The following is a 22,764-nucleotide window of genomic DNA, read 5'->3' as shown; positions in this document are numbered from 1 at the left end:
CGGCCGCCCGGCCCCCCGCTTCGCCGGCCCCGCTTCACCAGCCGGCCGCCCGGTCCCGCTTCCCCGCCCGCCCCTGCTTCCCCGGCCGCCCGCCCGGCCCCGCTTCGCCGGCCGCCCGCCCGGCCCCTCTTACCCGTCCCTGCTTTGCCAGCCGCCCGTCCCCGCTTACCCGTCCCCGCTTCCCTGCTTCGCCTGCCGCCCAGCCCTGCTTATCCGGTCCGGCTTTGCCGGCTGCCCGTCCCCGCTTACCCGGTCCCGCTTCCCTGGCTGCCCGGCCCCGCTTCCCTGGCCCCGCTTCGCCGGATCCAGCCACGTGCAGGCAGCGGGGTAAGGGGGCAGGGAGGGGGTGTTGGAGAGAGGGCAGGGAAGTTCAGGGGTGGGGGGGTGGATAGGGGTTGGGGGGGTCAGAAGGCAGGGAACAGGGGGTTTACTTCCGTGTATAAGACTACCCTCAATTTTTAGTCTAAGGATTTTAGGAAAAAGTATAGTCTTATACACGGAAAAATACGGTACTTATTCTGTAAATGACTAGAACAGTTAAATTTCTAGTGCTATGACTAGCACATTTACAAGCACAACAAATTAACTTTTTCTTAAGTATCAGAGGGGTAGCCATGTTAGTCTGGATCTGTAAAAAGCGACAAAGAGACCTGTGGCACCTTATAGACTAACAGATGTATTGGAGCATAAGCTTTCGCGGGTGAATACCCACTTCGTCAGATGCATGGCGTTTCTTGAAAGCAGTGTTTACAGAATGACTAGCTCATCCACAATGTTCAAAGAAAACTCAATTTTTCTAAAAACACATTTTAAAATTTTCTGCTACTTTCTACCGACCTTGCTGTTAGGAAAAGAAATACTTATTCAGTTGTAATGGAAGCTCTTTGGAGAGGGGAAACTTCTGTGTGTGTGTTTGTACAGCACATGGGACAATGAGATGCTGAGCCTGTTAGGGTTTCTATTATATAAATAATAGTAAAAACTTTAAGCTTCTGAGAGTTGGTGGCTTTTTCAATCTAGAAATCATTCATAGATTTAACTGAAATAAATTATTCTGCAGTTCCACAGCTAAAGAATCAAACTTAAAGAACTAAAATGTAAAGCTAAAATTATTATTGAATTAGACCTACGAATAGGTGCTAAGAACCTCTACTAATACAAGGAGGACACACACAACAGGAATTACTTTTTGCAGACTCGTTCCTAAACAAATTATGATGCTTAATCTGCCATTCTCCCCACATGCCTCAAATGGGCTACAGTTGCCAGGTTCATGTAATTAACTATTGGAGTAATGCCAATTGCAACATTGTAGTTGCACCCCCAAAAAGTTAGCCAAAGAAATTTGATTACAAAATCACTCTTAGGAGATTGTTTCACATCAGTTAGTGTCACACCCAACACTCCAAAATATCAGAGACTGTAAGAACAGGAAAGACTAGCTAGCCTTTTCCTGGCTTAGCATAACTCATTTTTTTGCTTTTTAATTGGAAAATTGCCACCTATTCCAAGAACTAAACTGATGAAATCATGTAGGCTCTGTCTGCTCTGATGCTGAAGAGGTATTAGCAATGTCAAACTGTTAGCATTCTTCAAGGAAGAACCGTGTTAAAACCATTCAATGCAATGATAAACAGAGCCTTAGGCTACAAAAATGCCATGAAAATAGACATTTAAAACTGTATAACATGGCTGGGGCATAACCACTTCATAACAGATTTTTCTAGACTGCGCAAGCAGGAAAAACAAAACAAGAACTATATTCTAAATCACATTAAAAAAAACATGTTTTAGTCAACATATTTTTTACCATCCACACAGCCCTCAAGAAGAAACCAAATTATTATGGTTGCAGCCTGACTGTCAGATAGCTCTCAAGGAGAAATCAAGTTGCATACATGGTAAAAACCATGCTGACTAAAACATTTCTTAACATGATTAGAATATGGTTTTTGTTTTGTTTTTTCCTGCCTGCACAGTCTAGAAGAAACTGATATAAAATGCTTAGGACACAGCCATTTTTCACAATTGTGACACAGCAGGGCTACACTTTAATATTGACAGAATCGTATAATGTTTGGTTCCTTATTTCCTTTATTTCCTATAAACAATGGCACAAAAAACAATACACTGGCAATCTGAACACACCAACTTGTTAGGACAAGTCAGTATCTGAGTTGGAGTTCTTTTTATACAGATGTATTTTATTTCTATTTCGTCCGCCTCCTCCCTTTACACACAAATACTCAATCTAAAGCTATCTGAGGTAGGGTAGGGCTGATCCATAGCTGTTTATGTTACACCAATACAAACATACACTAAGGCCATGTCTATACTATTGGGACTATAGTAGCACAGCTATGGCGCCATAGCTATATACCAGTATAACTCCATAGTTAACCTCATTTTTAGTTTTTACTGAAAAATTCCCAGGTTTTACAAAAGCTATTACTAAATTATTATTATTTAGTGATTTTCATCTGAATTTTGGACAACGTAAGTACATGAAAATACTGATTATGTTAAGAAAATCCAATTCATTGCATTGGGTAGATGTTGCATCTAGACTAATTTATTAACAAACACATGAGGCTGTCTGTTAAAGTAAGGCAACACATGCCTGCACATATGTGTATGTACTGTTAATGTACAGTTAATTGACAGCATTAAACTCCTTTTATTTTTAATACTCTTACTCTGTTGCTTTTTTCTATCTTCCTATCCCCCAATATTTCACCCACAAAACTTAATTTTTTTGTACTGAATTACACCCATTTTTCAAATTCCCAGGAAACTTAATAAAAACTGAAAATGGAGGGCCTTACCCATAGTTTAGATCCAGTTTACAGTGATGAAGGGATTTTTTGTGGTTTTAGGATCACTACCTGCCTGAGCAATGGTAACTAGGTGGACAGAAGCATTCAACCTAGCTGCATCTACACTGGGGGTTAGGTCATCATAACTACAGAGTTCAGGGCATGGATTCAAAAATAACCAAACTCAGGCAACCACGTGTAAAACAAAACCAGCCCTAGTCTGTGCTGAAGTGCCCCCCTCCTCCCTCCTGTGTGGCCAGTAGAGACTCAACATAAGCATCATCATTATTTGTTAGACGCTGACAGCGTGCTCAGCGCTGTACAGGGCCCCTCTCCCCGCCAGCCAGAGCGTGGCTGTGAGCCAGCCTTGTTCTCACACTGGGTCCAGCGCGGCACGGGGCCCTGTCAGGAGCCGGGGGAGGGGGTGGACTAAGAGGGGGGGCGGGAGGGACAGATGAGGAGAGTTCCCGGCGGGCGGGAGGGAGGGGGGACCCCCGGCTGGGAGCATCCAAGGGGCTGATGTACCTGAGGAACCGCCCCGCCCCTTGTTACCTTGGCGCTGCGCACAGTCTCCTTGTCCCCGGAGAGCCGCAGCCAGATCCTGTCAGTGGCCGGGCCCGAGCCAGGGGGCTGTCCCGAGGGGCCACAGCCTCCCGGCGCCCCCAGCACGGCGAGCCGCACCCCGAACAGGCTCTGAATGCGGCCTCGACTCTTCTCCAGGAAGCGGCTCTTCTCCGCCGGAGCCGTGAACTCGTCCAGCACCGGCACGGGGCCGCTGACCGCTCCGGGCGCCGCCATCAGAGCCAGCCAGGGAGCCCTGCGCTGTTGCCTCCCATAGTTCCGGACCCCAGGGACAACAACACCAGCGGGGAAACCCCTGCCGCCCTCATCACGGCGGGACAGGTACGTCATGCCTCTGCGACGCTAGTTCAGCGCGGGGTGCCCTGACTCCGCCCAATCACTCAGCGGCCGTTAACGTTATTGGGAAGGGCCACCCGCTTCCCCTCCGAGAAAAAGACGCGTGGCGACCATCTTTGTTATGGGCAAGACGCCTAGCTGCCATCTTTACTGAGGGCAAAACAAGCGCCCTGCCCGACGCTGTATCGAGATGAGCCATGTTTACTGAGGGTAGCGCCCTTCCCCCGCCCTTCAGTGGAACGCGAAACGCGAGACAGAAACGTCACCAGTAACGTCCTCAAAAATTCCCCAGCTCGTTTCAGTCGGAGCTGAGCCCTGGCCTTCCCTTCAGCATCTGGTTAGAGTGACTTAGGGAAAAGTCCTTCCTGGGCGGATGACAAACCCCTCCGCAGCCGCCTTGCCTTGCATTTGTGCTGTAAATAGTGCGACGCTGGCTCGGGACGGTGAGAGGGGCATGGAAATTGCCTTATGAAGGAGAGTGGCTAAGCAGCATTGTTTGTTTGTGAGCGCAGGGGAGCCTTTTCTGGAAAAGTAACCAGTGGCTTCAACTCCCCTCCTATAGTCTCACCATATTTGGTGGGTTCCTCTCCCCCCCTCCCTTAAAGTCTCAGTTCCTGGAATCATGTTATTACCTCAGAATCTCAGCTTTCATTTAAGAGAAAAGTAAGTTCCTGCCCCTCATAGTTGCAGATAAATACTTGTTATTTGTAAACTAATTCTCATGATTTTTTGAGACATGATGGGTGAGGTAATATTTTTTTATTGGACCAACTTCTGTTGGTGAGAGAGAAAAGCTGTTTCTTCAGAAGAGTTCTCTGTAAGCTCCAAAGCTTGCCTCACTGACTTGCCTGTGGCTTGGCAAAAAAATAGAAAAGACTATCAGAGGGGTAGCCGTGTTAGTCTGGATCTGTAAAAGCAGCGAAGAGTCCTTTGGCACCTTATAGACTAACAGACGTTTTGGAGCATGAGCTTTCGTGGGTGAATACCCACTTTGTCGGATGCATGTAGTGGAAATTTCCAGGGGCAGGCATATAAAAGACTATGAAACCAGAGCGCTTTTTTTTGGTTCAGACTTTGAGCAGATAAATGAGGTAATTCCTAGCACAAACAGACCGTGCTAAAAATGAAATTCTGGTCTCCAGAACACAGACTATTTCCAAGAGGATTCTCCTTTCCTTTAGCTTACATAGTTGCATTTTGTTTTTCCATCATGATGCTACTTTTTGTAACAAGCAAACCTAGACTATACATAACACCTCTCTGGCTGATTTCTTGAGATGATTGGTGCCATCTGTTGTTCAAATGCAGCTAGTGCAAGCTCTGGTAATTCCAAATGGAAAGTAGGAAGTTTTATTGTGGATACGAATTTACAAGCAGCTGAGATAGAGAACATCATTACGACTCCAAAAGCCAATGTTTTGAGATCTAGCTGTGCAGTCTGCTGTACATTTTGTAGATGACTCAGCACAACCAAAGGCTTAAGTGTTTCATAAACAAATTGGCCCCTTCTTGAGACTTAATTTATTTCTTTGTGCTGTTTTGTCATATTGTGTTTCTCAGTGCTTTGCATTTATAAGTCTTGATCCAAGGGTTGAATGGACAATACATTAAAATAGTCAATATTATATTAAATGTGGTTTGTAGCATACAATGATCTGAGCCTTCTTGTAATAAAGTTCTCAGAGAACATGTCCCTGCTCATTAAAATTAAGTAGCACGTGAGATTATAATGCTCAGGACAAGCCAAATTTTTTTTTTAAATTTCTAGTCTAAAATAGGATATTAAATTATAGGCTTAGGTTGTGATCCTGCAAACAGTTATTCATATGCTTAATTTTACACAGACGTGTAAGGGTATGGTTACACTGTAAAGAAAAACCCATGGTGCTGAGTATCAGAGCCAGGGTCAAATAGACTTGGGCTTGGACTGTAGGGCTAAAGATAGCAGTGTAGACCTTTGGGCTTGGACTCTGAAACCCAGCAAGCGTGGAGGGTCTGTCAGCTCAGGCTCCTGCCCAAGCCTGAACATTTACATTGCTATTTTTAGCCCCACAGCCTGAGCCCAAGTCAGCTGACCTGGGCTCCGAGACTTGGTGCAATAGGTTTTTATTTTGCAATGTAGACATACCGTAAGTGTATGAAGGAGCAGAGATTTAGTTTTAGGGGCCCTCACAAATTGAAATGAAAGCTAGATTTGTCAAAAGGTCTGCTGAGGTTTGCAAACATGCATCAAGTGTGAGGCAAATCTGGGTTGATTTATGACTTCAGATGGAACCTAGAGAAACTTTTTTTTCACGTGGCTGTGACTCAAAGCTAGACAAAACCTGTAGGTTACAGCAGAGATTTATTTTGTATTCACTTGAAATTATAGCTCACAACTAATCTCCCTTGTAATTTGGAGAATCACAGAATCATAGGACTGGAAGGGACCTCGAGAGGTCATCTAGTCCAGTCCCCTGCACTCATGGCAGGGCTAAGTATTGTCTTTACCATTCCTGACAGGTGTTTGTCTAACCTGCTCTTAAAAATCTGCAATGATGGAGATTCCATAACCTCCCTAGACAATTTATTCCAGTGCTTAACCACCAGTTAGGAAGTTTTTCCTAATGTCCAACCTAAACCACCCTTGCTGCAATTTAAGCCCACTGTTTCTTGTCCTATCCATAAAGGTTAAGAAGAACAATTTTTCTCCCTCCTCCTTGTAACAACCTTTTATGTATTTGATAACTGTTATTATGTCCCCTCTAAGTCTTCTCTTTTCCAGACTAAACAAATCCAGTTTTTTCAGTCTTCAGTCTTCTCTCATAGGTCATGCTTTTTAGACCTTTAATCATTTTTGTTGCTCTTCTCTGGACTTTCCAATTTGTCCACATCTTTCCTGAAATGTGGCAGCCAGAACTGGACACAATACTCCAGTTGAGGCCTAATCAGCGTGGAGTAGAGCAGAAGAATTACTTCTCATTTCTTGCTTACAACACTACTGCTAATACATCCCAGAATGATGTTTGGGTTTTTTGCAACAGTGTTACACTGTTGATTCATATTTAGCTTATGGTCCACTATGACCCCCCCCCCCCCGATCCCTTTCGCAGTACTCACTACAAAAATTAATTTTTCCTCTGCTGATCCTTCTTGTCAACTGTTGAGAATAGGCTGACATCCATCTTAATTGAATTGGCCTCGTTAGCACTGACCCCCTCACTTGGTAAGGCAACTCCCATCTTTTCATGTGCTGCTTACTGTATTTTTCACTCCATGCATCTGATGAAGTGGGTTTTAACCCACGAAAGTTTATACCCAAATAAATTTGTTAGTCTCTAAGGTGCCACAAAGACTCCTCATTGTTCTTCCTAGGCAGTCATTTCCCATTTTGTATGTGTGCAACTGATTGTTCCTTCCTAAATGGAGTACTTTGCATTTGTCCTTATTGAATTTCATCCTATTTACTTCAGACCATTTCTCCAGTTTGTCCAGATCATTTTGAATTTTAATCCTATCCTCCAAAGCACTTGCAACCCCTCCCAGCTTGGTATCGTCCGCAGACTTTATAAGTGTACTCTCTATGCCATTATCTAAATCATTGATGAAGATATTGAACAGAACCGGATCCCTGCGGGACCCCACTTGTTATGCCTTTCCAGCATGACTGTGAACCACTGATAACTACTCTCTGGGAATGGTTTTCCAACCAGTTTTGCACCCACCTTGTAATAGCTCCATCTAGGTTGTATTTCCCTAGTTTGTTTATGAGAAGGTCATGTGAGTCAGTAGCAAAAGCTTTACTAAAGTCAAGATATGCCACATCTACCACTTCCCCCCCCCATCTACAAGGCTTGTTACCCTGTCAAAAAAAGCTTCCAGGTTGGTTTGACACAATTTATTCTTGACAAATCCATGCTGACTGTTACTTATTATCTTCTAGATGTTTGCACATTGATTGCTTAATTATTTGCTCCATTATCTTTCTGGGTACAGAAATTAAGCTGACTGATCTGTAATTCCCTGGTTGTCCTTATTTCCCTTTTTATAGATTACACTATATTTGCTCTTTTCCAGTCTTCTGGAATCACTCCCGTCTTTCATGACTTTTCAAGGATAATCGCTAATGGCTCAGCTATCTCCTCAGTCAGCTCCTTGAGTATTCTAGGATGCATTTCATCAGGCCCTGGTGACTTGAAGACATCTAAATTGTCTAAGTAATTTTTGACTTGTTCTTTCCCTATTTTAGCCTCTGATCCTACCTCATTTTCACTGACATTCACTATATTAGATGTCCAATCACCACCAACCTGCTTGATGAAAACCGAAACAAAGAAGTCATTAAGCACCTCTTCCGTTTCTGCATTTTCTTTTGTTATTCTGTGTCCTCCCACCCCCCGCTTTCACCACCCATTGAGTAACAGGCCTTCCCTGTCCTTGGTCTTCCTCTTACTTCTGATGTATTTGTAGAATATTTTTTTGTTATCCTTTATGTCTCTAGCTAGTTTGGTCTCGTTTTGTGCCTTGGCCTTTCTAATTTTGTCCCTACATACTTTTGTTATTTGTTTATATTCATCCTTTGTCATTTGACCTAGTTTCCACTTTTTGTAGGACTCTTTTTTGATTTTTAGATCATTGAAGATCTCCTGGTTAAGCCAAGGTGGTCTCTTGCCATACTTCCTATCTTTCCAACACAGTGGGATAATTAAGGGCACAAGAGCAAACTATGTCGCTTTGAAAAACTGCCAACTGTCTTCAGTTTTTTTTCCCCTTAGACTTGCTTCCCATGGCATCTTACCTACCAACTCCTTGAGTTTGCTAAAGTCTGCCTTCTTGAAATCCATTGTCTTTATTTTGCTGTTCTTCCTCCTACCATTCCTTAGAATCATGAACTCTATCATTTCATAATCACTTTCATCCAAGCTGCCTTCCACTTTCAGATTCTCAACCAGTTCCTCCCTATTTGTCAAAATCAAATCTAGAACAGCCACTCCCCTAGTAGCTTTCTACACCTTCTGAAATAAAAATTTTTCTCCAATACATTCCAAGAACTTGTTGGATAATCTGTGCCCTGCTGTGTTATTTTTCCAACAGATGTTTGGGTAGTTGAAGTCCCCCATCACTACCAAGTCCTGTTCTTTGGATGATTTTGTTAGTTGTTTAAAAAAAGCCTCATCCACCTCTTCTTCCTGATTAAGTGGTCTGTAGTAGACCCCTACCATGACAGAGAAGTCTGAACTGGGATCTTAACTTCCTATCTCAGGCCCAGAACTGTACTTGAACCAGATTCAGAATTTGAGCAAATTCTTGTATTACTTTACTTTATTAACAATGAACATTTGCTGAGGAAGTAGGGAATAAATGACAAAGGCTTTCTACAGTAAACTCTCATAATTGAGGGGGCTGTTAGCAAGAGGGGAACTTCTCTCTGTAGCTGCATCCCATAGGTTTGAGGGAGGGAGACCTCTATTTATTATTTATTTATTTATTTATTATCTGTCAACAGTTAGTAGAGAAGACCAACCATATTCTTCTCCTGCTCCTGGATTTCCACATGGAGTACCAGAAGGAGCTTGTACCCCCAAGGACATTTTATGAATTATCCAAAAGCAGGACTATATGTGAGATGAATGCCAAGATATCGATTATTTATATTAGAGCTGGGAAAATACCACAAAACATTTTTAACTTATATTTGCTCAAACTGAAAAAATTAACTAGTTTCAACCATGCTACATGCCTGTGTGCTTCCCATGGACATTCCTGCAACTGAGTTTTGATTGCTCAAATGATCATGGAAAATGAACTTTAGGCTTTCATCCTGAAATATTTACACCTGAGAGATATACTTCATACAGGATGGGCTGTTGCTTGACACAGCATGGAGTCGAGACTCACTCCCATAATCACCCTTTAGAGCCTTGACAGAAGAGCTGTTCAATGAGCCAGTCAGGATTTGATGATACCTGTAACAAATACTGCCCTGATCCTGGCAAACACTTACACATGAGCATATAACGTTATGCATGTGGATAGTGTCACTGACTCCAATAGGACTACTACTGGTATGTGCATAAAGTTAAACAGATATGTACACAATTACTTTGTTGACTCCGCTGAGAGGAAACTAAGATTAAATCTGCACCAATATTAAATATTACAGTTGCCCAATTTTCCTGGGAATGATACATCAGGAATGATGATCCATGTGGCCCAGAAATGAAAAGATTTCGACTTTTCTAACATTCTCCAATCCTGATTATCTGCTACCTCTCCCTAAGACATACACACTTCCAAGGGCTCTGTCAAGTCCTCCTTGGGAGGTTCTGAGAACTTGTATTAATTGATTATAGAAATAAAAAAAGCTAAAAGCAAAAATAGATTAAAAAAAAGACTGAGGTGGATTCACAGAGCTGCATGAAGAAGACTGCATTGTTCAAGTTTCCAATTGTGTTCTCACTGAGCTCACGGCTGACTTGTATGCTCATGTGGAGATTGTTGGTTTGTAGGCAAGGAGATGTTGCCTGCATGGAGCTTATTGCTAGAGCTAGACTGTAGTGACCCTAGTGTATAATATGCTCTGCTCTAGACAGTGATGTTACTTCTTTGATTCCAAGAGCACAAGTTTATATAAATAATTCAACATGAAGTGTAGGTTTAGTACCGGTAATTAGGACAGTTCTTTTGACTGAGCTGAGTTTGTCCCTTCCGTTTCAAAAGCAGTTGATTTATTACCTCTTCCTCCCCCTCCCACAGCTGATTTTGAAAACCACTGAATTTTCAGAAAGGGAGTAAAAGAAGCACATTTTCCAATTACAGACTCAGCAATTGCTGAAGCTGGTGTTAGCTTTTTTAATTAATGGAGTCTGCATCTGTGTTTGAGGCATTTTTGAATGTGTTTGCTGGAGTTCCTTAATTAGTTACAAAAAGCTGCAGGTGTGCTGGCAAAGACTATTAGTGAGACTGGGAAGTATTCCAGAAGAGAGTTTTTTAATGTAAATATTTAGCTGTCTGATTATGAGTCATTTTAAAGTTTTTCAACACTATTTGGTCTATGCACAGTGGTGTTTTAAAATATGCTGGCTTCATTTGAATGGTTGACAAATAGATGATAATGGAGGAATATAATCTTCATTATGACAGAATTAAACACTATTTATTAAGTTACTTGCAAGAATGACAAGTGATGTTCTTGGGTTGTCACTGTAATACAAATCTCTTGTCTTTTAGGAGTAGCTGCCCCAAATTTAGCTGTAATGTTACACACGTTATGAACTTTAATTACTACACTATACATGAGTTTAAAAGGAATACACTTTGTTGCAGTTTCAGAAACTGTCAGTGAAGGAAATAGTCTTGCTGAAGTTGTAGTGTGGGAAGTTCAAAACTTTTTAAAATATTATTGTGTTTATAAATTATTCAAATGTAGACTTAGAATAGTAAACACTTTGTTTTTCCACTTCAGATGGGATTTTTTTTTTCTCAAATAGGCAGAGGTCAGGAATTAATTTGGGCTGTAGTTATTGGGCTAGATACTTGGATGTACTGTGGCCACTTAGTGGTGTATTGTTGATGGAATCTGACCTTAGGTCTGCAGTATCCTGCCCTAGGAAGATCATTCCAGGATAGGCAAGCTGGTGTAGGGGGCATGCTTGGAAGAAAGGGGGCTTTGTCCGGGAAGCCTATATGCTACACTGAGCTCTGGCTGTGATTTTGGCACTTTGGGACCATGAGAAGCAGTTAGGGTCTATGGACCGGCCCAACATGCAGCAATTCCAGGGTCAGAGGAATCCAAAAATGAGCTTGACACTGCTTTTTCATCTATTTACCCTTGATCAGAAGCGTATGCAGACCACATCATCTTTATGTGGAAGTATTGTGTTGACACAACTTATATAAGTCTTATTAATTAAATATAGTGTCCATGTAGGGGAAAGAGAGCTGACTGACCCCTACCTCCATGACAGTAGCTAGGGAGGAAGACATAGCTCCAAATAAAAAATGTGGTTGAACAGGAGGTGCTGGGATGTTGATTCAGCTCAGTTTTTAACCAGTTAAAAGATTGGTTGGTTAGTTCTCACGCTGTTACTTGGACAGCAGAGAGGCCACCAAACACGTAATGTAGCTCCATGATGTTCTGTCCTGAGCCAAAGCTGGTGCGTTATGGAGTAGGATCCCTCTGAGGGATAAGTGCCTGTTAACACCATCTAGCAATCACATTTTAGGTGTTCAGAAGGGGATGGGGTCAGGTGTGTTGTATTAATTTAGATGGAATATATGTGTTAAAAGTGTTAACATAAACCAGTCATGGTTTAACATTAAACAGGGTTCAACAAGTTCTGCGGTTTGATATACAGAAACTTTAGCCTGCTTTGTACTGTAGCAAACACGGTATTAGTTTTTTAACCATTTATTAAAGATGAAGAAAAGAAGGAAAAACAGTTAAAGCATTTGACATGTAAAGTAGTAACTAAGGCCTTCATTTTAACAACATTTTACTTCCTTCATTTTCCTTTTGGAAGGAAAACCCTGCTGTTTGACAGTATCTTAGGTGGCATTAAAAATGGTAATAATTGTCCTTTTGGGGAAAAGAGAAGAAGTTAGTAGAGATGGGATGAAACTGTCGTTGCTGTTGTTAAAGTCTGATCCCACTTCCAAGAGGCAAAACAAGGCAAACACACACACCAAAGAAGAGCAAAGGAAGAAAATGCAGCTTCTGTCTCCGGAGTGAACTCTCACTTGCAGCCTTACTGCTGAAAAATACTGGCCCAGCACACAGTCTTATCAGCCACCTCAAGATTTGGAAACTTGTACTAGCTGTGATGCTGCAGGAATGAAACATGACCATTTATATCATTAATATTTCCACTGTTAGACAATTGTAACAAATCCTGTACAAAGTATGTCATGTAAGGTGTCAATGGAAAAATTACGATTGGCTGAGTATGATTATCCTGTTTATATGCATATATTATTTTTGTATCTGAAATTATAAATATTGACTATATATTGGTATCCTACCTCTGTGCAGTATTCCTGGGCAACACCTATACAGTAGTTTATATCCAGTCTAGCCGGCGATTGTGAATGGACTATTCAAGCTTGATGGTCCATTGAAGGCAATTAAATCTCATAATGGGCATAGAAGAAATTCATCCCGCCCAGTGAGCCTTCCTGTGGATACCATAGCCAGAATATGGGTAATGGCTGCTCCTGTGAATCATCAAAACATGTAAAGGCATGTGATTTGCTCATGTGATCCTGGACTCCATCTTGTGCCTGAAAGTTTCCACAAACTAAGACTAAGAGCATTCCCTCCGTATGGGAGAAGGTATAAAGGACCCTGGAAGCATCTCCATTTTGCCTCCTTCCTGCTCTGATCTCTGGACTATGGATTTACACTAAACGGAGCATTCCAATCAATGGGCTGAGAACCTTCCAATCTTTTGGAAGTTGCCAGCAGTCTGTAACATCACTACTACAGACCTGATCCAAGAACTTTGTGACCATTGTAATGCTCTCCTTTTTCTTTTCTCTTATAAATAAACCTTGAAATATTAGACACTAAAGAATTGGCAACAGCGTGAGTCTGCCCTATTTCTCAGCATCGGGCTGTTAAGGGCACTGCTTTTAGCTGCCTCTTTCTGGTCACAGGCTTACAGCAGTGTTTCAAAAAATGCAGTCTTGTCTGGGCTAAGCCAGACTCTTATTTGACATAAAGAAAAAGGAGGCTAGGAAAGAGAAGAAATAAGGTGGAGAGGTGAAAGGACACATAGGGCTAGAGAGGGACAAAGTTTCACATGTCAGGTGTTATTCAGGACTCAGAGGTGGCAGTGTCATCTGCATCCCTCCTTCTGGCCCGGTCTGGTCAAGACATTTCTCAGGATCAGGATGACAAAGACCCAGGGTCCTAGGAAACAGTGGAGGTAGCAGCCATGTTAGTGAAGCACGCTCCAGTAACAATTTTTTCTCTCAAAGTCTCTTTCTTTAAGAACACCAAAGTGTTGCCAACTCCATGTAGCAGAAAGTCACTGGGCAAACCCTGAAAAGTGGTTAGATGCAGCTGTTTAAGCATTCAAAAGGAGTTAAAAATTCACTATACAAAATTTCCAGAGAATTCAACAGAGAATTTTATATTTTTACGCATGTGCACACGACCAGGTGAGTATAGTCACAAAATCATTCACAAGCAGCTCAATAGTGTTAATAAAATCCATTCTACATTCTTCTTACAACATTCTGCTGGACACCAAGTCAATATCATTATGTCTCAATTGAGCATGTCTTCGGAAGGAATCACATTCCAGGGCTTCTTGAGCTAAGATCACTATAAACTGCTGGTGAGGAAAAGAAATTTGTGGGGGCTAATTACAGTAAATATTTTGCTAAAGCCATGCACATTTTAGAGAGAGCAGCACATTAGCCAGGGCTTGTTTTTAGCCAAATGTATTCTGTCTCGCTGCTATGTAGTAGGTAGCACACCCTGTGGTGCAGGGAAATGAAGTGGGCAGGGTGCGGAAGGCAGGTTGGTCAGTGAGGATAGTTGCAAGGATGGAAGGTGGGGTGGGATGAGAAAGGGCCAAGTGCCCCAATGGAGTGGAGGGCACTGTGCCTCCAGGGAGAAAGCCCTGAATAGGGTTGCCATCTCTGACTGAAGCTATTCTGGGAGATTTCCCCCCCCCCCACATGACATAATGTTATTTTCTTAAAATATCCTATTAAAATCTCCTGGATTGCTTTCAATAGTCACCAGGAGATTGATGCCAATTCTGGGAGACTCCAGGCCAACCCTGGAGGGTTGGGAACCCTATTACTACAGGATCAAAGATGGAGCTAGCTTGATTTTGGCTCCCTTTTACTCCTTCCCCTGGCTTGGCCTGGAAGTGGGGGGGAAGGGGTCCGGCTAGTGGATTTTTGTTTTTAAATCTACTTTCTTGGTTCCCTAAAGTGCCGAGCTCAGGTCAGATGAGCTCTGTGCCCTCCCTTTCACTAACCTGTCGGCTCAAATCCAGGCTGACGAGAATAGCCCATCTCCTCATTATTCTATCCACCGATTAGGCCTAATATCTGACATACCAATTTTGATTTATTGATTTTTTTTAGTCTCTCACTGTTCTTGTTTACTAAGCTTGATTGTAATACAATTCTTTAATCATATCAGTAGATCTTTTTGTTCAGTTTTTCTGCCTCCCTTTTGTAACCTTTTCCCAGCAACTTTTGCTATTAAATGTTATTGTGACCTTTTATAAACTTTCACTCACTTTTTACAGTTGAGCTCATAATTAGGGTAAATTTGTTGGCCCATTATCACAGCAGGTCTTTTGCATCCTGCTTTCATTGAGTCAAAGTCAAAGATCATTCTTGCAGGGAAGTTGATAGGCATTCCGAGCAGAAGACCATACCACCTAAGAGAGCATTGGGCATCTGATTGAGAGAGTGGGATATTTTTAGTTAGAAAATGGATCTCTTCATTTGACTTGAATTCATACCATTTGATGGTTTTGATTGGTTGGAGATGATTTATCTGAATGGTGTCCAATTGCTTTTCAATCTCAACAGTGAGGGGCCATGTGTCAGTCCTCTAGATCACAATATTGACAAAACATTTTATATCCTAGGTTTTGTCTCTCTACTTATCATGGTGTTTGGTTTGTGAAAGATAGTCTCAATGAGGTGCTCCGTGACTGACAACGCTTTTGCAGTGCAGGCTTCAAGTTCATTCTCGACGCTGCCTGTGCTATCAACGACAGAGCTAAGGCAAGAGAAACCACCCTGTGTATTTGCCGACTAACATGCTGGAGCCCTCAGGGTGTTCAGAATCACTGATTAGAAGAATTTTGGTTTTACCCCAATTAATTTTCAGGCAATTATTTGCCACTTTGCTGCAACAAGCTCATCCATTGATTCACCAACTAGTTCTATATTATCAGCAAAATCAACATTGGTGAGATTCTTATCACCAAGGCATATCCCTAAAATTCATTTGCTTAGGCCAGCGTTTCTCCAACTGGGGTCCGCAGACCCCTGGGGGTCCAGGCGGGTGCTCCAGGGGGTCCGCGGACCCCGCTGATCAACTCTTCCCCATCCCTCCTTCACCCTGGGGAACAGCTGTTCAGTGGCATGCAGGAGGCGCTTAGGAGGAGGAGGAGCGGGGCCGGTGCACGCTTGGAGAAGGTGGCAGAAAGGGGAGGGGCAGAGGTGGGGTGGGAGTGGGCCTGGAGGGAAGGGGCGGAGGGGGGCAGGGCTTGGGATGAGCGGGAATTTGGGGGCCTGCAAATTTTTCAAAATCAAAATGGGGGTCCTTGGGTTGCTAAAGTTTGAGAACTGCTGGCTTAGGCCAGGTCTACACTATGGGCGCGACAACAGCAGAACTACAGTGCTGCAGCTATGCCTCTGTTATGCCATAGTGTAGATGCTTGCTACAGTGATGGAAGGGTTTTTTAATCAATGTAGTTAATCCATCACCCTGAGCAGCAGTAGCTAGGTCGATAGTTAAGAATCTTAACTATGGTGCTCAGGGATGTGAATTTTTCACACTCTGAGTGCTGTAGCTATTTCAGCCTAACTTTACGTGTGGACTAGGCCTTAGTGTCTATCAAGTATATAGCCTATGGCAGCATTGAAGAATTCTGGGGTAGCAAGATATCCTTGTCAAATGCCTCTCACTTCAGAAGAAGGTGGTTCTTTTCCTGTTTACAAGAACTCAGTTTGAGGAGGCATCATGTGGGAGATGGAAAATTCTACAGAGCTTGCAAGAGAGGCCTGTGAGTTTCATGATCAGCCAAAGTGATTCATTGTCAACAGAGTCAAATGTGGCTGTGGTATCCGAAAATGCAATGTGAGCAGGGCACTTGAATTCTTGTGCATTCTTAATAAGGTGGCATGCTGTGAAGATTTGCTCTATCATGGAATGGCTGAGAATGAAGTCAATTTGTTGTGGTCTTCTCTTGTTCCTTAAGATAGCAGCAGCTCAGGTCAGCAAGACAAAAAGCAAAAACTTTCCCCTGGATGGATAGAAGAGCAATGCTGCAATAGTTCCAACAGTCTTGTTTGCTGTCTTATGTTTCCAAAGCAGTAAAATAGTTCCTTTTTTTCCAGTCAGACAGAACTAACTCTGTTTTCCACATGATATAGAACAGCATCTGCAGTCACAAAACAATAGCTGGTCCCAGGGCCGGATTCATTTTTTGTGGGCCCGGTGCCAAACATATTTGTGGGCCCCCATTGGGGAAATAAGGCATGTGATGGGGAGTGGTCCGCAGAGCGAGGGGCCGGTTGGGGGCAATGAGTGCAGCGGGAGTAGCCCCACTCAGCCCAGCACAAGGGCACTGTTTACAAACCCATAACTGCTAGACGCACACTGGCCCACCCAGCCCTGCACTTCCAGCATGCCCCTTCCACAGTGCCCCCTTGCCCAGTACCCTGCCCTTATGCCCAGCACCCCCTCACCCAGAGACCTCCCCCACAGATTCCTATGCCCCCGGACCCGCTATGCCCAGCACCCCCCGCCCAGAGACCCCTCTCACTGACTTCCCACCACAACTGCACAGCACCCTGCACACCATACCCCCTGCCCAGCTCCCCAGCCACAGATCCCCTACTGTCCGGCATCCCCTTCATAGTCCCATCATCACAGCTGTATAGCGCCCCATATTCCTGAGGGAATTCTGCATCAAATTCTGTGCATAATATTTTAAAATTCTGCAAAAATTTTTTTACAATAAATGTGGCAGCTCCACCATGTCAGTGGGGAGCACAGGCCACTGGCTGCATGGACGTGGGAGAATACCCTGCAACCTTCCCGCCCCCTGGGACAGGGACTTGGCAGTGAGGCTGAACCTGACACAGCACAAGGGCCATGCTTGCCACAGAAACACCCTGGGGCCCTGCCTGTTTTGCGCCAGGCACACCAGATGTGGGCAGGGAGGCTCAACCTGGCAGCAGGATCCAAGTGCAGAGGGACTTAGTGTGGGGGGGATCAAGATGGGGGTAAGAGGGTTCTGTGTGGGGCAGTCTGGGTGCAGGCAGCTCAGTGTGGGATCTGGATGCACAGGGAGGTGCCAGGTGCAGGGCAATGGGAGTCTGCAGGGGGGACCAAATGAAAGTGGTTGGAGCTCAGTGGGGAGGGGGCGTGTCTGGGTACAGGGGAGGTGGGATTCATTTGGGTGGGGGTCCAGGTGTAGGTGGTTGGGGCTCAGTGGGGAGGGTGTCTGGGAGGGCTCATTGGGGTGGTACAGATGCAGGGGAGGTGGGGCTTGTCAGGGTGAGGGTTTGATGGGCCTGCTTAACAGGGGAGCCCCAGCTGCTGCCAAGGGGATCTGCATGCTGGGCCCCTGTGTCCCTTATCCCCTTTTCTTCCCTTTCCCATGCCTTCTCCACTGCTACATCTCCTCCTCATCCCACCCCCTTCCTTCCCCACTGCCTCTTTCCCCCTACCCCCGCTTTCCCTATCCCCTTCTCGTCCCCATCTCATGCCCCTTCCCCACCACTCCATCTCCTCCACATCCCACCCCCTTTCTTTCCCCTGCCCCCTCGTCCCCCATCCTCTTCTCTTCCTCATCCCATGCCCCTTCCCCACTGCTCCATCTCCTCCCCAGGCTTGGGGGACAGAGGGGAAACCGCCCCCCAGCACAAGCTGGCAGAGCGGGCTGGGGCTGGGTCACTCCACTTCCCACCACCTGGTGAGTGCAGGGCAGGCCCAACCCCTGCTGCAGTCCCCTGGGACGTTGCTCAGGGGAAGGGGTGGAGTGGGGGCAGGGCTGGGGTGGAGCAAGGGTGGGAAGAGGTGGGGCGGGGCGGAGCAGAGGCAGGGGCTTTGAGGAAGAGGCGGAGCAGGGGCGGGGGCAGCTTTCCTGGCTGGCTCAGCCAGCTGGGGAATCAGGCTGGCTGGGGCCCGTTCTGACTCTGGGCCCGGCGCCATGGTCAGCCCGGTACTGGCTGGTCCAGCACTTCTTAACAATTCTCAGGAATTCCACAGATTCCTGCTGCCTTATTTCCATTAAGCTTCTTTACATCTCTGTGACTTTTGTTTGTAAATGCATCAGGATCATTTTGTGCAGAAGAGGTGAACTTGGCAGTGGCCTTAATGCCAGGGTCCAAAGAAACTGGAGGTGTGATAAGCAACTGGCTGAAATGTTCGCTCCATTTCTGTATTAGTTAGCTGATCAGAACTGGAGTAGAACACACCAAGTGAATGTGAGGTCATTCAAATGTTTATACAAGAAGATGATGTTGTTTCTGGCAGAAGCTTTCTCAAGTGTGATGGCTTTAGCTTCCATAAAAGCTTTGTGGTCAATGTGTATCGCTTTATAATGAGTGCCATTTAGTTAATGATACATGACCATATCACCTCTCAAGTCATGTGATGCTGTCCAGTGATGGGTAGGGTATTAACGGAGATCCAGGGTTTCTTGGTTCTTTGTTTAGGACCAATGATGCTCATAGCAGCATTGGTTATTTGAGATCTGAAGTTTGTCCAGGTGGATTCAGTATATTCTGGCAAGGTCTCAAACCTGTTCTAGATTTCAGATGCATAGCAGTTTCAAATGCTATCGATTTGTAGCATAGATAGTTCAAATTTTGTTAACTCAATTATTACTTTGCTTGTGATTTTTAATCTAAGATGGAAATTTGCAGAGACTAATTTGTGTTCAGTGTTACCAAGCTCAGTGGACCAATAAGTTCTGCAGTTGCTGATGGATGATTTCCAACGACAAGAGATTATAATCTAATCAATCATCTTCTTTGTTCAGACATCATTACTCAACCAAATAAATTAGCGAATTTGCTTCCTATGAAACCACATGTTTGTAATGACAAGCTTACAAGAAACACCCAACTGTAAAAGGTGTTTGCCATTGACATTTAAAATATCTGAGTTAACAGGCCCAGTGACTTATGAGGAGAGGCTGAGGGAACTGAGATTGTTTAGTCTGCAGAAGAGAAGAATGAGGGGAGATTTGATAGCTGCTTTCAACTACCTGAAAGGGGGTTCCAAAGAGGATGGATCTAGACTGTGTTCAGCGGTACCAGATGACAGAACAAGGAGTAATGGTCTCAAGTTGCAGTTGGGGAGGTTTAGGTTGGATATTAGGAAAAACTTTTTCACTAGGAGGGTGGTGAAGCATTGGAATAGGTTACCTAGGGAGGTGGTGGACTCTCCTTCCTTAGAGGTTTTTAAGGTCAGGCTTGACAAAGCCCTGGCTGGGATTATTTAGTTGGGGATTGGTCCTGCTTTGAGCAGGGGGTTGGACTAGATGACCTCCTGAGGCCCCTTCCAACCCTGATATTCTATGATTCTATGAATGATGTTTTTCCATGCTCCACTCAAATTATCAACAGTAGCATTAAAGTTGCTGAAGAGAGTGATGATGGGATTCGAGATAGTTGAAAGAAGAGAGCTGAGCTGATTGTAGAATTCTGTCCCTGTCTTCATCAGATATAGAGCTGAGCCGATTGTAGAATTCTGTCCCTGTCTTCATCAGATATTTCATTGGTTGGACCATAGCAAGGAATAATTATTCGTCTTCCATGTTTATGCTGGAACTAGAATTATTTAAGTAGGCAACTGGAAATTTATGCAAATGATATATCGATATACAGATGTAAAGTTTAAAGAGGAGTCTGACTCCTTCCTTTCTCAAATTCCAAGCACTCGACCACATAAGATGGTAGTTAGCTGGGAGAAAAGAACAGGCATCTTTAAGGTAGGTTAAAAGGTGGAAATTCTAATTCTATAGAAAACAGCTGCTGATTCAGAAAAGTCTCTGAACAGATTTTACACAATGAAAGATCGACAAGACCTTGATCAAAGGCATGATTGACAAGGACAGAATAAAGGGCAAGATTCTGTAACTCTGACATTGGCCCAGATTTTCTGCTGCTTTACATCTTGTGCTGTTATTAACACTTGTACAAAATGAGCACAAAATACGTGTAAACACTGCCAAATCAGAACTGTAGCAGTTTGCTCCCACTTTGCTCAGGAGCAAATTACTACACAAGGTTCAAGGGAGCGGAGATTTAGTCTCATTGAGTATTATTTACTCATATGAGTAGTCTCATTGGATTCAGTCAGACTGCTGACATGAGTAAATAAATATTATTCTGCATGAATAAAGGGTTGCAGAATTTGACCGCATGTTTTGGGGTCATGTATGAACATTGATGTGAACAAGCAGTAAGCACTCTCTAAAGGGCCAGATAAACAATTCTGTTGTAATTAAATACAGAAACCTGAGTAGTAACAAAGTGAGACAGAAAAAAGTGACTGAATTAATCATTTCAACTTTTTAGATAATCTATTAACATAAAAAGTATAAAAGAAATACCGGTAATTACGCAATCACGCAGTGTCATATTCTTGTGAGTAATGTCATTGCTGCCAGTGGGACTGTAGGCATGAATACTGATTACTTTCAGGAGAAAGATTTTGTAGGATTTGGCCTAAATTTGAATTTTATTTTAGCTTCTAAAGGAGAGTGATACCATTCCATTTATATTCTTTAGTTCAGAAACAGGTAGAATTTTTTTAAATTAATGAAGACAGTTTCTATCTGATGAGTATGCTGTGTTCTAATATCCCCTTTGTTCTTTTGTGTTACGTGTATTTTCTTTATTTTAACAATAGACAGTCCCCTGCATTTCATCTTGTATAGTCATTTACAACTGCACAAAGTAAGTACAAAATGCTTCCATTCTGATTTAGTAGTGGTTTACACCCAATTTGCACACCCGTACATGATAACACAAGGACCAAGGCAGTGGAGAATCAGGCTCACAGGCTTTCAGTCAAAGTAGCAGACAGAGGTCTTGATCAAGAGGACCCTACTGAAGTCAATAAGCTAGATCTTCAACTGGTGTAAATCAGTATATTTCCACTGACTTCAGTTGAGTTTTGCTAATTTATACCAGCTGAGGATCTGGTCCAAGCTACACTGGTGTAAAACTGGTATACATGAGAAGTGAATTAAGCTCTGTGCTTTTACATAGAAACCAAAGAGGCATTTACACTGACTACACTATATTTTCCTGCATGCCTTGAAGCAAAAGCCATGCAATTAAATATCAGATGAGGGCTCTTTCCAGGCAGAGACCTTTGGAAATTGCTCTAACCCTTTAACATTTAGAGAAGCATGTTTATAGAACTGGAGTGCCTTACTATGTTTGCTTGTTTTCACAAAAGTAAAAACAGAAGAAAAAAATCCCAAGGATGCTATGATCCCATTTCAGTCTCTTCCAATAGGAGTACTAGAAAGACAGTCCACATTAAGGAGTGTGTGTTGGCGCTGAAGAATCTCCTGTCCAGATTCAAGAAAGAGATAACTTGGAGGTAATTTATTTTATACTGGTTTTCTAAAGAGATGACATTTCCACTTCCGCTTGTTATTTAATCTGCTCTCCCATACTAATGAATATTAATTCCTAGTGGTTATTTACAATCTATTAAATAGAAAATAATGGAGCATCCTAAAATATTAGCACAGTTGGATCATTATGAATGTACAAATGCCAGGAACTCAGAAATGATTTCTACAACTATATCTATCTGTTAATATTTGAACACAGCTAAATGTTATTGAGGAATGACATGAAAATGTGGATAATCAGAATTATTTATTCCTCCAGTGCCTACTGTTATGATGGTTTTTAACAAATCAGCTTATGCTGTGATTTAAAAAAAACAGAGCTCACCTTTTTGTATTACTAATATTAAGCTAGACCCTCAGCTTGTTTAAATCAGCGTAGCATTTGACTTCAGTGGGGCTACACTCATTTACACTACCTGAGGATCTAGCTGAATGATTATCATCAGATCATCTCAAAGTAGTCAAATGGGCAGAATTTAGCCCATTAAGACCAAAATCTTCCAAACTGATCCACGTGGGTGGATGTTTACATCTGTAAGATTGGCTTGCCGGTTCATGGCCTAATATTGTGGAGCAATAGGTCAGAAGACAGAATATTTCAAGTTAAGACTAGAAATCTTAGTTTTTCCTATGCCATATATTGGGCCTTTTGAAAAACACAATGTGGGTGACTAGCAGATATA

At 43.2% G+C, this 22,764-nt stretch overlaps 1 protein-coding gene and 1 long non-coding RNA gene across 2 annotated transcripts in view; one reads left to right on the top strand and one right to left on the bottom strand.

The window, feature by feature from the left end:
- N4BP1 (NEDD4 binding protein 1) overlaps positions 1-3,880 on the bottom strand; it is a 34,807-nt gene extending 30,927 nt beyond the window's left edge. Inside the window, exon 1 of the mRNA XM_044987173.1 lies at positions 3,369-3,880. Coding sequence (XP_044843108.1) covers positions 3,369-3,728 — 360 coding nt within the window. The 5' untranslated portion in view covers positions 3,729-3,880. The remainder of the gene's footprint in view (positions 1-3,368) is intronic.
- Positions 3,881-4,048: 168 nt separating this feature from the next.
- The window catches only part of LOC123349265, a 151,116-nt gene continuing 132,400 nt past the window's right edge, over positions 4,049-22,764 (top strand). The window contains exons 1-2 of the long non-coding RNA XR_006573447.1: positions 4,049-4,397; positions 21,958-22,044. This is a non-coding gene — a long non-coding RNA (uncharacterized LOC123349265). The remainder of the gene's footprint in view (positions 4,398-21,957; positions 22,045-22,764) is intronic.

The sequence above is a fragment of the Mauremys mutica genome, chromosome 14, assembly GCF_020497125.1.
Source record: "Mauremys mutica isolate MM-2020 ecotype Southern chromosome 14, ASM2049712v1, whole genome shotgun sequence".
In the NCBI taxonomy this organism is placed as follows: domain Eukaryota; kingdom Metazoa; phylum Chordata; order Testudines; family Geoemydidae; genus Mauremys; species Mauremys mutica.
Note: the sequence above shows the minus strand (reverse complement) of the source record. Positions and strands in the feature narration are given on the sequence as shown.